The sequence below is a fragment of the Somniosus microcephalus genome, chromosome 13 (genome assembly GCF_052327205.1).
Source record: "Somniosus microcephalus isolate GS21.2 chromosome 13, FLI_Smic_1.0, whole genome shotgun sequence".
NCBI lineage: Eukaryota > Metazoa > Chordata > Chondrichthyes > Squaliformes > Somniosidae > Somniosus > Somniosus microcephalus.
Window position 1 is genome coordinate 150,562,768 of NC_140999.1, and position 13,652 is coordinate 150,576,419.

Below are 13,652 nucleotides of genomic sequence, written 5' to 3' on the forward strand. Positions count from 1 at the left end.
ATTAATTGTTTACAGGAAAATCACTTCTTTGGCAATAAATGTCAGTAAGTAAGTGAATCCAGTGGAACTTTCGATTATCTGTCCTGGGTGTCCACCCATTGGACAATGGAAATTGCTGGGTAATTGAAAGATCCCCTGCATTTAAGGCAGTGAAATTTTAGCTTTTTGATTGGTTTATTCAGATTATTCAAGTTATCAGTATGTGCAGATGATTCTTGGTTTTCCATTTAAAAAGACAGATATTCATGGGGCAGGGAAAATGCTGATAGCCCAACTCCTGTTGGTCTTCCAGACCAAAGCCCTCCCTCGCTCTGATCTTCTAAATCAAAGCTAAATACCAGAGCTACAAATAGTGAATTCTACCAGATTCTGGACATCTAGATTACTTATCCTCCTGGAGTGTGAAAAATAAAATTAAAAATGCTCAGTTGCATTTTGGGTTATATAAAAAGGAACCCCGTATCCCACAAAAATTCTTGCGGATAATCAAGAGTGTGGATAACAGAAATATAAATAATAGTGGTTTCACTATATTGAAAGTGACAGCGAATGAACCATCTCCCAATTATTGAAGCAGAAATGTTATTTTAAAACAAGAAACATTTTTATTTTTTATATATCAAATGGAATGCATTACAACATAGATCACAGCTTCTTCAAACCCAAAAGATGTTATTAATACATTTTTATACAAAATAAGGAAATAGAATGATTGACTGCCAAAATTAGTTTCCAACTGCCATCCCATATCTTTGGATAAGTACTTCCAAAATAAAGGAATATACTAGTACAGCAAAAAAAAAAATCTACATTTTAAAAATGTCTCAGGAAAGTATTACTGTTGTTCAGATATTTAGCCTCAATCCTTGTCCTGAGCCAATGCTGAAAAAAAGTGCCATTTGCAGGGACTTATTGCAAACATTTAACAATTGCAACCAAACTTACTCGAACAGTCACAGATGTAAAAGATATGTCTCCAACATTTATCAGTTACAAAGTCAGCAAAACAAAAACCACACCAGATAAAAGTGCACACTGCATTACTGGCTGCTTCCATCTAATTCAGTGGTTCTCAAACTGTCGGGATGCGGTGCTGAGAAAAGTAAAATTTCCAGGCTTTTTCCCCAACCACTCATTTTATATACCACCACCAACCTGTTGCAGCCTTACATCACACAGGAAAACCCACTGGTTCTCAGGGCAGTTAGTAGCGTTGCCACTCCAGCCATTCAGTGGACAATCGAAAACCTTTCCGGGAAAATAGTCTTGTCATCGGTTAGGATATCTCAGGTCACTACTGCTTCTAGGTTGAAGCTGTTCAGTAAATATGTAGGGTCTAAAACCACTTCAAGTTGTAACAGATTATATTATCCTACATTCTAACCTAAGTAAAACAAGCAGTGGTCTGACTTTAGTGTAAAACCATTTTTTAAAAATCCCCCCCCTTTCTTTTTTCCAATTTTCACCCTCTTGTACCGATTGGCTCAGTGGGATATTGTTCAACAGGTGTCAAATGTGTTTTGGTACCTTGCTAAGTGACTTTTATTTATGATTGATCCTTGATAGGATGCTTGTAGGCTATCTTACTGTGGAGGACACCAAGCCCAATCTTGTCCTCACCCTGCGTTGATACCTGCACACTTCAAAAAGGGATTGCTGTTTAGCAATCAGGTATCAGAATCCTGGTTATTTTTCCTCCATAACCCAGGGGTTTCTGTGGTTAGTTACAGTGCTCCTATCACTGCCTCAGCTATGATTAGATCAAATACAGCATCGAACTTGGGGTCTCTCCTGGTCCGCACTGTTCAGCTGTTCACTAAATAAACTCAGTGAACCATCAGGAAGTTTTTTTGCATTTAGAAATAAGCTGGAGGGCAACTGTGGCAAGAATTGTGAAGTGAATAGGCTTAGTTGTTATCAATGAGCAGAATACTGAAGATAAAGACATGCACTAAATGAAAAGGAGACATGGGTGCAGCATTATAGTGGTTTATACAAATGGAAACCGTGACTTGCATCTACCATAATTAGTGGGCGTGAGAACCTGTGGCTATTTTCAGGTGGGGTGTTCCTCGAGGAAGTCGGAGATCCACTGAACCAGCTGAACTATTATGCAGCATTTCTGATAAAACAGGAGACTTAGTGCCCGGTCCGAGGTTTGAAAGGAGTGCTTTATGTGATATCCTTTTGCCTTGGTGGCCTGTGAATGTTCCTAATCACACATTTGACCATCCATTCAATCCCACCATTTACACCTTGTCTGGAGGAAGACAAAAATTTGTTTTAGTCTAACAAAATCTGTAAACTATCAAAAGGACAAAAGTGGGACATATTCAATCAAGGAAGACTTCTCAAGAATCACAACTACAGAAAATTGAGACAAATTTTACACGTATATGTTGTTAATTATTTTATTCAACAAATTTAAAAAAATTAACAGCTAATTTAAGCATATTTCTCCAACTTTTTGTGTTGCCAAAAGTGTTGCAGATACCTGATCATTTTGGGGTACGGGGGAATTGGGGAAGAGAAAATATGCACTGTGGTAAATGTAGTAGACATTTGTTTTATCATTAAGTGCCGCATCAATTCAATGTCTGGTCAGTTCTTCCCAGGATGCTACTAAATTACCATGCCATAGCGTTTTTGTTTTTGTTTGGGCCAAAATGTAACATTCATGAATGAACCCACAATGTCCAATGTTAATGACAACACACCACATGTACTACTACCATATGTCCCCATCTCAGCCTCAATACATTAGGCCAAATACACAGGAATGAACCACATACAAAATACCTTCTCTCTCTTACCCCAACCAGTAATGGATCACATGCTTCCTTTTTTCTCCAAGTTACCATCTGGCAACATGCTCTCTCTCCCACTTTGTCTTTATAAGATCACAAAATAATTACAGAGAAGGCAGGCCATTCGGCCTAGCACAGTTCAGCCATCCAGAAAGGCCCTAAAGACCCCCCCTCTGCAGCATCCAATTGCTTCTCAAACAATTCCAGGTTTTTGCCTACACTACTCTATCCGGAACTTCCTGACATCAGTCCTAAATTTGCTTTTTGCTCATTTGAACCAGCATTCTGTCTTAGTGTTGCAATTCAGTTTAAAGTAATTTTCTGGATTAACCTTTTCTGTCCCATTTACTATCTATATTAAGCCACCACACAGGCACCTCTTATCCTTAGGCTGGAAAGTACAAGTATTTTGATTTATTCATTTTGTTAATTGCAGCTCTGCACTAGTTGAACATAAGGGCCAAAAGTTTCCGCTTTGGGCACAATTGGCAATCTGAGCACAATTTGCCCTCAGAATTGCACTAGTTTTAAGAAGTGTTTTTTCCCCCTCAAGTTGCCATTCAAACTCATTTGCATATTGCTGAACGTAAAATTCGCCACGAACCTGCGCAATTGGGCAGAATTTTAGAACATAATGCTTTCAAAAAAAAGGCATTAAAAAATATTCCTTGGCATATTTGAGGGGGGTAACCTGGTACAGTTTTATTAATACAGCTAAAAATGGGTTTCATAACAAAAAATAAGCACTTTAATCAGTGTCTAGTCCACTACCTGTGAGTAACCCAATTTTAAATAAATGAAAATTACTTTTAAAGAATACAGAACCATTTACTAATTATATTGGTGTACAGTCAGTTTCTTAGTAATTTTTAAAAAATTAAAAGCTTTTAAAACGTGCCTGTTACTGTCTTTATGTCTAAATAAAGCGTAGTTTTAAGAGCCTCCTTAAAGGCCCACAAACACACAGAATTAGTGGAAAATTGCAATGCCAATTAATACGATCTGGGGGCATGGCCAGTTTTGTGGGTGAGGCTGGCTTCTAGTGCGATGTCATTTAAACTAGCGCAAAAGATCCCGGAAACTTAATATGCGCTGAATGTAATTTTCGCTTAAAATTCCAATTTTTGCGCTGGTTTGGCCGGTTTCGGGTGAATTGCGCTGCAAAAACCAGCGCAACCTAGCGGAAAATCTTGCCCAATTAGTGTTAACTCTACAAATCGCCTAGGCTATTTCAACTTTATCCTTAGCTAATTCAACACCATTCATGGAGTACTTGTGTTGCCCATTTCTCCTACCTATTTGCACTACTTTATAGTTGTCTGAAAGAAGAAAGACTTGCATTTATATAGCGCCTTTCACGACCACCGGACGTCCCAAAGCACTTTGCAGCCAATGAAGTACTTTTTGAAGTGTAGTCACTGTTGCAATGTAGGAAACGGGACAGCCAATTTACGCACAGCAAGCTCCCACATACAGCAATGTGATAATGACCAGATAATCTGTTTTTGTGATGTTGATTGAGGGATAAATATTGGCCAGGACATCGTGGATAACTCCCCTGCTCTTCTTCGAAATAGGGCCATGGGATCTTTTACGTTCACTTGAGCGCGCAGATGGGGCCTCGGTTTAATGTCTCATCTGAAAGACGGCACCTCCGACAGTGCAGCACTCCCTCAGTACTGCACTGGAGTGTCAGCCCTAGATTTCGTGCTCAAGTCTCTGGAGTGGGATTAAATTTAATTTGCAATTGTTCTGTACTTGCATATTTAACCAAATTAATTTTGTAATTTTTGAGTTGCCTCCTCTGAAATCACTGCCCCATCTAGTTTGGCATCATCTACAATTTGCATAGAGTTGCTAAATCCAAGTCATTGATGTCAATTAGAAATAGTAGCAATCCAAAACCTATCCGAGGCACCCTGTTCAGTACTTCTCCCCATGTCCCAACATAATTCGAACATGTACCTCTAGTTTCCAACAACAACCCTTGAGTCAATTTCCTATCCACACCCAAGGTTTACCCTGAATCCCCACAACTTTCAGCTTAACGAACAGGCTTTCATGTTGAAATTTGTGACATTTTTTGGAAGTCTAGGTGCAATTTAACATAGTACTTTCCACAGTCCACTTGGGAAATCAAGCAGGATCATTCCCCTATGTATGCATGTTGAATGCTGCTTACTAGGTTATAATGCAGTTAATTCTTAAATTTACTCCCAATAATTAATTCCACTATGCTTCACGAGATTAAAGACCAACAGGCCTATACTTACCGTGTCTGTTTGTCACCCTTTTTAAAACAGTGTGGCACATTAACCTGTTTTCAATCTACTGACATCTCCCAAGTGTTCAGTGACTCACAGTGACCACCTTCCCTCTCAAATGTTTCATAAGAAATAGGAGCAGGAGTAGGCCATTCGAGCCTGCTCCATCATCAATAAGATCATAGCTGATCTTCTACCTCAACTCCACCTTCCTGCACTATCCCCATATTCCTTGGTTCTCTTAGTACCCAAAAACTTATCGATCTCGGTCTTGAATATTCTCAACGACTGAGCATCCACTGCCCTCTGGGGTAGAGAATTCCAAAGATTCACAACCCTTTGAGTGAAGATATTTCTCCTCATCTCAGTCCTAAATGGCTGACCCCTTATTCGGAGACTGTGAACCCTAGTTCTAGACTCCCCAGCCAGGGGAAACATCATGCCAGCATCTACCCTGTCAAACCCTGTAAGAATTTTATATGTTTCAATGAGATCACCTCTCATTCTTCTAAATTCTAGGGAATATAGGCCAAGTCTGCTCAATCTCTCCTCGTAGGATAATCCCCCCATCCCAGGATTCAGTCTGTTGAAACTTCGTTGCACGCCTTCGAAGGCAAGTATATCCTTCCTGAGGTAAGGAGACTAAGATTGTACACAGTACTCCAGGTGTGGTCTCACCAAGGCTCTATATAATTGCAGTAAGACTTTTTTACTCTTATACTCTAATCCTTTTGTAATAAAGGCTAACACACCATTTGCGTACCCAATTGCTTACTGTACCTTCATGTTAACTTTCTATGATTTGCATACAAGGACACCCAGGTCTCTCTGAATACCAACATTGGCCAGTCTCTCACCATTTAAAAAAATTCTTCTCATGTCTAGTTAGTGAGAGTAGGCTTCTGTTCCTTCCTTCTCCAGTTCAGTAATTAATTTGCTGTATGTTCTCTCTGTACCCAGTTCAAACAGTAATATCCTATATATTCTCACTCTCTTTCTCTCCCTTCCCCACCACCCGACCCCTAATCCAACCAGAATTCTGCTATAAATGAAGACAATCATTACTTACCCAGTAAGTGCTGAGCACGGTTGCACCAAGCAGTCTCTCTTCCCTATTTTTGGAGCGCAATCACTAAAAGCTGTTTTAATGTCTCCAACTGAAAGGCAGGTCTAGCAGTCACAGGAAAAGAATGAAGCATTAATGTTAGGCTAAATGGACTCAAACTGCCACAAAGCGAGAAAATGGAGGGTAATCATCACAAACCATGCAAAAAAAATATATAATCTATGCCATATCAATGTCAACTCTACACTAATGAAATAAACAGCAGTTTTGTTTGTAATGCATAAATGCTACTGTTTGGAAAATATTTGATTGTATGCAACAGAGGAATAATTATTTTCATTAGAAACATTGACATTTTAACAAAGACTGAGCTTTACACAGGTTTCTTTAAATTGGTCACAGTGCATGAGATATTAAAAGCCAGCTCACTCTCAAGAATACTGCAGCTCAATTTTGATATATCTATTTGAACATTTATTTGGTTTGTCTGAAACCCAGTGTCAGAGGGAGGGGCCAAACCATTTAATTCAAACGCAAACATTCTATGCAATTTATTCAAATAGACAGTGATGTCGGAAGGTATTTATTGGCTTGTCTACCTGAACACTTCCTTTCCCCTCTAATGAAGAATGAAATGATGCCCAGTGAGTAGCACTAAGCTATACAGACCAGAGTGCTCAGTTAGCTGATGTTAGCCAGGGCAGCATTTGTGCACGACAATCAGTGTTGGTGGCCATAGGCTAGGGGTGGTGGGGGGAAAATAAAACTGTGCCAAGTGTTGCTGTTCCTGATAGTTATCTAGTGATCTCTGTTGAACAGTAGTGTGCAAACATAAGGCAAAAATCAGGCTTTGATGCCCTCAATGATTGAATGGCCTACTGACGCTCACTGTCTAGCCTCACACTGGAAGAATGGCTACTTGGGCGAGAAGTCAGAGCTGTCAATGCCCTTGGAACAGTACTTCAGCAAAAGTGAGTACCTTGATGAGACAAGAAAATTGGAAAACAAAATGAAGACTGATAATTAAGTTACACATAACTTCCCTTCATGAAGAATAGTCATTAGCATAAAGGGATAATGGAATTCTTGGTTCCCATGGAACGACTCCCCAAACCTCTCTGCAAAGACAGGCCAAGAGGGGTCTCTAATGGTCTGCAAGCTATGTTGCATGTTTTAAGACAAACTTTATCACCTAGGAAAATTGCATAGCATAAGAAAACTAAAGGAGGAAAAAGGGATGAAAATGACAACAAAAGATTACCTCAATATCCTGTTTGTTAGCCAATACCAACAATGGAACCCCTTCAAGTACTTCACTAGTGATCATTTTTTCTGAGGATGGAAAAGGTTTACTAGTGTAATTAAACACCTCAGGCATATTTACAGTATCTTAAGAACTGGTATTTATATAGAGCCACAGCATGTACTTAGGACATTTCAAAGTGCTTCAAATCATTACTGGAGCAATTAGAAAACGAATAACAAACTACCATTAGGAATGAGTCACTACACACATGCACAGCATTTTGTTTAAGCCACCAGACCCCTCCGCCCCACCCCCCGGACTGGGTGGTGCATCAGCCTGTAATGGCAGGATGAGAAAAAATTCCCTCTATTTGTTGCAAAGGTTCTATGTGAAACCAGTTTGTCAAGACTCAAAATTGCCCACTATTTATAATAATTAGCAACCTTGCAAGGAGAGCTATAGATGTCACATAGATGCAGAGGTTAAGGGAGAGTATAAGAAATGCACCATCCTACATCTAGTCCATGCTTCAGCTAACCTACATGCCTAATGTTGATCCATACAATTCAAAAAAGGAAACATTTTTCACTCCCTAACACTGACTTTTCTCACCTTGATGCGCACTCAGAAAACTATCCTGACTCAAGAACAGAATAGAGCAAGACAGATGGGAGTCAAAATCCTGAATGAGTGATTTTCAAACAACACTGCACGTTACACTAATTCTCAAGATCTGCCGAATGTCTTCAAACATGTACACTATATATGAATGGAAATATAGAAGAGGCTTTAAAATTACATTATTTTCACTTGCTTGCAAATCAGTAATATTTAACAATACTTCTTGTCTTTTTGCATTATACGTACCAAAGGCTATTTTTGATTCAGACAATCTCTCTTCGTCAGTTGAATCAATTACATATATTACACCATGGGATTCTGCATAATACTAAAAAGAAAGAGAGAAGTTCAAAAACTGTAGAGTTTAAAGACAGCATACAGATAGAGTATAATTGGTTTTGTAGCTACTGTAATGAATCCCCTGTGGCATTGCTTAAAGGATGTTATTTTATGCTATGCAATGTACAACATATTACCAAGACCACTGCTTTACAATGTTTGTATACATCAAATTCTGTTTTAGATTACAGAGTATTATAGAGTGTCAGTGATATTTTCAGGCTCAAATGCTATGATTGTGTGTGGAAAATGTAAATCAATGCATTTGATTACTATTAAGTTACTTTAACTATGTAGTTAAAAATCTGTGATTAAAATGAATAATCCAGGAAATAGAAAATGATAGCAGGGAAGATATTCACGTTCCAAGTAAGTTGGAGGTAAGTTGATGGAAGTACTTGTAGCAGCAATAGGGAGTTGGTAGATTGTAGGAGCTGATATTGTTGGGAGAGGAGTCATGGGGTATGGGAGCACAGAGGGGGAATAGAAGGGTCTGAGAGAACCAGAAGTGGGGTTGTGGGTGCCACTGACAAAAACCGCAGTAATGGAGGTTCCCACAGGGTGGATCAACAGTGGGGCATGGGTCCTCCGCATAGCAGCACAAGGTGTTGGGGAGGAAAGGTGCAACTGGGGTGGAAAGGTACAGCTGGGGCGAGGGGTGGAATTTCCTAAGAGTTTTCCTAAAGCAGGGACTTAAGGATTCCTGTATTAGTTAAAATACAGGCAAATATTTTAAATAGTAAAGACTTCCGCAGGTCACAGCCTTTTACGAAATCTCCCCCCACTGTCCCCGTCACTACTGTGACCGGACTCCAAACTGTCCGAGGACAAATGGCATGGCGGTGGAGGAATTTCTTAAAAGGGTTTCCCCAGCAGTCACCAGGGTCCAGTATTATTTAAAATATATACTACTGAGTACTTACTTAAAATAATTATTTCCCCAACGCTGGGGAAATCCTTTCAACAAATGCCCCCACCCCTCCGTGACCAGAAATGACTCGTGCCTCAAGTCCCTTTGTTGCCATCCCCAAGGACTAATTGCTTGAAGACCACTGCAGAATTTGAAGCTGGTTCCCAGCAAGGGACAAGAACATAAATTCCAGCACTCCAGGAAGGAGGGTCTCTGGGCTGGAGGCTAGGTTAAGGTCACTTGGTGGTGGGGATGGGCGATCTGACAGTGTCTGAATCTCATGGTCGAGTCTGGCGGCGCCAGGGTGGGGGAAGAATGTAGGCGGCATCACGTGACTATTTTACTACCTCCAATGAGGTAGGTGGCATTGTGGAGAATGGCACTGCCCATCTTGGAGACGCTGGGAGTTCTCAGGTAAGGAACAGGATCACGAATTCAAATCAGTGGTGAGCAAAATGTTACTCACCTCCAGAGAACAAAAGAAAAGAATGCTCTCCGAACTGGACTCCCCGCTTCCACCTTCCCTAACCCCAGCAAAACCCCACACTTCCATTATCTGTCATTGCCAGGCTCCACTAATTCCCCATACCTCTAAGAATTAACCTTGAGATCTTTACCTTATCAATACCTTTATGGCCTCACCATACCCTATCTCGGTGATATCCTTCAGCCTTATGTTCCATTCACATCTTTCGCTCCTCTGACATTGGTCTATTCCTTGTTCTCCATTCTCTTTACTCCAGGGCTACTCTTTCAGACACGTTGCCCTTTGGAACTCCCTCAGTCTTACCTAGTCCTCCCTTACTACTTTCAAAAGCCTAAAGACTTCCTTTGAAATCACCCTCAGTCCTGCACCCAACTCTGTTCTATCTATTCTTTCCATCCTGCTCAGTTCCAATTTGTTTTGTAACAATTTGTAAAGCTCCAAGATACTTGTCTGTAGTGCGGGGCGCTTTATAAATACATCATCTTGTTGTTGAGTTTGTTGCAAGATGACAGTTGCCAATGGGAGATTGGAACAGAATAAATCCTTTGGGCCAGATTTGGTAATCCAACCAAGACAGGCAGGTCTGCATGATTGATCTGCCAACCTAGTTCATTTATGGGGTCTAGAGCAGTAGACCCATCATAGTAGGTTGCAATTCTTCTCATTTGACTCCAGATAATGCTACAAACCAATGAACTGATGGATAGGGTGGTCCAAGCTGAACATGCAATAGGAGGCTTATTAACATTATATTCATGATAAATTACATGAACTTGGGTACTCAAACTACACAGGAAGAATAAGGAGGCCACATACTCTTTGGAAGATAAGAGTGTAAATGGGGTAGAGGAGCAAAGAGATCTAGGGGTACAGATACACAAATCACCAAAAGTAGCAACACAACTTAATAAGGCCATTAACAAAAGCAAACCAAGCACTGAGGGATAGAATTGAGAGAGAAGTTATGTTAAACTGATATCGAACCTTGGTTCGACTGCACTTGGAGAACTCTGCACAGCTCTGGTCCCCATCTGATAAAAAGGATATAGAGGCACTGGAGAAGGTGCAAAAAAGATTTGCAAGGATGATATCAGAACTGAGAGGTTATACCCATCAGGAAAAATTGAACAGGCTGGGGCCCTTTTCTCTAGAAAAGAGAAGGCTGAGGGGTGACCTGATGGAGGATTTTAAGATTATGAAAGGGTTTGATAGGGTAGACGCAGAGATAATGATTCCACCTGTGTGAGAGTCCAGAACCTGGGGCCATAAATGTAAGATAGTCACTAATAAATCTAATAGGGAATTCAGGAGAAACCTCTTTACCCAGGTTAGAATGTGTAACTCGCTACCACAAGTAGTAGTTGAGGCAAATAGTATAGATGCATTTAAGAGGAAGCTAGATAAACACATGAAGGAGAGGGGAATAGAAGGATATGCTGATAGTGTTAGATGAAGTAAGGTGGAAGGAGCCCCGTGTGGAGTATAAACACTGGCATGGACCTGTTGGGTCGGATGGCCTTTTTATGTGCTGTACATTCTATGTAATTCTCTCTGCTTAGGTAGGGGTGGGTGTAACCCTACAGGAAGAAGATATATACTCCAAGTATATGCAAACTCTACTTTAGTGGATTTCTCAGTAACATTTAGAGACTTCTCAGTAAGGTGATGGGTTTCTGTATACCAGACAGCCAGCCAACTAAAATAAAATTGCTTTATTGGTCACAGCAGACAGAAAGTGTCCTCTGAAAAATACTCATCATGCAGTAATCTGATATAATTTAGTAGGGATCAAAGGCAAGCTTGTTGTGCAGTACAATCCTCGTTTCATCTGAAGTCCTGATAACAAAAGGGACAGAATTTCAGCTCATTAGCCCTACAGGAGAGAAAAAAAATCCATACACTATTCCTTCCTGAAAATACTATGTACAAACCCATTGCTAAAGTAGATATAAATACGCTATGAATAGTACTGTTTAATACTCTACAACCACAGAGAAAGCAATTTAAAATGTTTTTTCTAACCATGTTTCCAAGTTCAAATCTCAGGTCTCGGCAGAGTTAGCGGATTTCAGCCATGGCAGCATGTGGGTGCAATTAGCGTGTGCTCCTAGGTTAGGAAATGGGGGAGAACGACCAACCAGGGTTCTCACATCTGATTGCTATCCTGTGATCATTGTTGGAAAATGTATGCATGGATTTTGGCCAAGAACAGGATTAGACATCTTTTACGCCCTTTATATCAAAGAATCATCAAATATTCACTGTCCAAGCTTGAACAGGATCACTGTACAACTTCAAACTTAATACACTTCTGAACTTACCTTTAAGCTTAAACTCGTATTTTAGAGATTAGAAATTTCAAATTACTGAGGGAAAAACGGTACCTGAAAATATTTTCAGAAACCATTTTGAGCGATTTGTGGGAATCCCCGAGTTAGATTGCAGTCTCAAGGCAATGTCCTCGAACCATAAAATAGCAATTACTGAAAGTCACAGTGTGGCATCTTTTAACATTGAAAATACCTACCACAGCACAATCTACAGGAGGAACTATTACCTGTTTTCAATGAAACGCATACTCCATGTACCAAATTTTATATGTAACTAGTCAATCTCCCACAACATTGCACACAGAAAGTCAGAGAATATGGTCTCTCTTATCTGTCCCTGTCTTCACATTGCTGTTTCTTTCTATCTGCCCTCTTCTGCTTCTCTCCCATTTTTTTTCTCTTTTCTTCTGTCATTTCAGATTGGAGGTGGTGAGTGGCAATGTGGAGAAAGAGCCACCAACAGCTGCAGGCTATATTCGAGCTGGAGTTAATGTGAAAACGTGATCCTCGATGCTTCCATTCCCATCCCCTCCCTCAATCTCTTGTGCTTCTCCCAACCCATTAACCCATCGCGTCCCCTACCCATTCACATTCCCCTTCCCACCACATCTTCCCTTTTGAACTACCCAGTCAACTTCTGTATCCTCTCTCCCCTTTACCCCACTATCACTGACCTCCCCGCTAACCTTCCATGCATCCCCTCCTTCTCCATCCTCCCAAGTGGCGAGAGGTCAGAGGGCCGCTCGTCCTGTTTCTCTCCTTTGCTCCCTACCGCCCTCTCTTCGTGCTCCCTACCGCCCTCAAAAAAGCTTGGCTTTCTTTCAAAATTCAACCTAGTTCTAGGTCAGATTGCACAATCACAGCGTGATATATTCTCACGATAAAATAGCACTTACTGTGTGTCACCTTGAGAGATATTTTTAACATTGAAAAGGCCAATGAGAGCACTACGAAATACATGAAAATACCCCCTTGTACTGAATGTAACACATCACTCATTGATTTCCTATCTGTAGTACAAAGAGTCACAGTGACTCCTTGTGTTCAAAGCCTGCAACTGCATGAAAACCCAACCAGGTTTGTTTGTGTTACAACTCTCAATATGCTACATAGTATTTGGGCTGTCACGCAATGTTAGGTGGCAGCCACTGTTTCCAATTGCTCCTGCAATGTTACATTTATTGTGTGCCGACCAGTTCAATACCTTTAGAATATTGTGCCCACTCACCATTTTTAATACAATAGCTAGATAGAGAAGATAAATTATAATGTTTCCCACATTTTCTTTTTTGGGTAATGATTCACGCCTTTCTGCCTCTGGCCTGACATTTCTGTGCTTGATCATGACCACAGTGTGCCCTCCTGAAAACCATTTGTTCGCCTCACTCCCAAAGCTGTTTTTCTTCAAAAAAAGATAGTTTGTATGGATATTAGTTGGTGGATTGGCGATCTGCTGCCCCAGCCCGATGTTTCTCATCTTGTAGTGTCTGATGGAGCCCCATATGGTCCAACTCGCTGACTGCATCAGTCCTGATTCAGAAGTGTTTCCATTAAAAAGAAATGTACAAATTTAGCTGTTTGG

General features: G+C 40.5%; 1 protein-coding gene across 2 annotated transcripts in view; it reads right to left on the minus strand.

Annotated features, from left to right (window-relative positions):
• Positions 1 to 582: 582 nt before the first annotated feature.
• arfrp1 (ADP-ribosylation factor related protein 1) overlaps positions 583 to 13,652 on the minus strand; it is a 36,348-nt gene continuing 23,278 nt past the window's right edge. For both annotated transcript variants that reach the window (XM_086005355.1, XM_086005356.1), the window contains 4 exons: positions 8,251 to 8,332; positions 7,399 to 7,469; positions 6,141 to 6,241; positions 583 to 2,260 (listed from right to left, as the gene is read on the minus strand). In XM_086005355.1, coding sequence (XP_085861481.1) covers positions 2,173 to 2,260; positions 6,141 to 6,241; positions 7,399 to 7,469; positions 8,251 to 8,332 — 342 coding nt within the window. In that variant the 3' untranslated portion in view covers positions 583 to 2,172. The remainder of the gene's footprint in view (positions 2,261 to 6,140; positions 6,242 to 7,398; positions 7,470 to 8,250; positions 8,333 to 13,652) is intronic.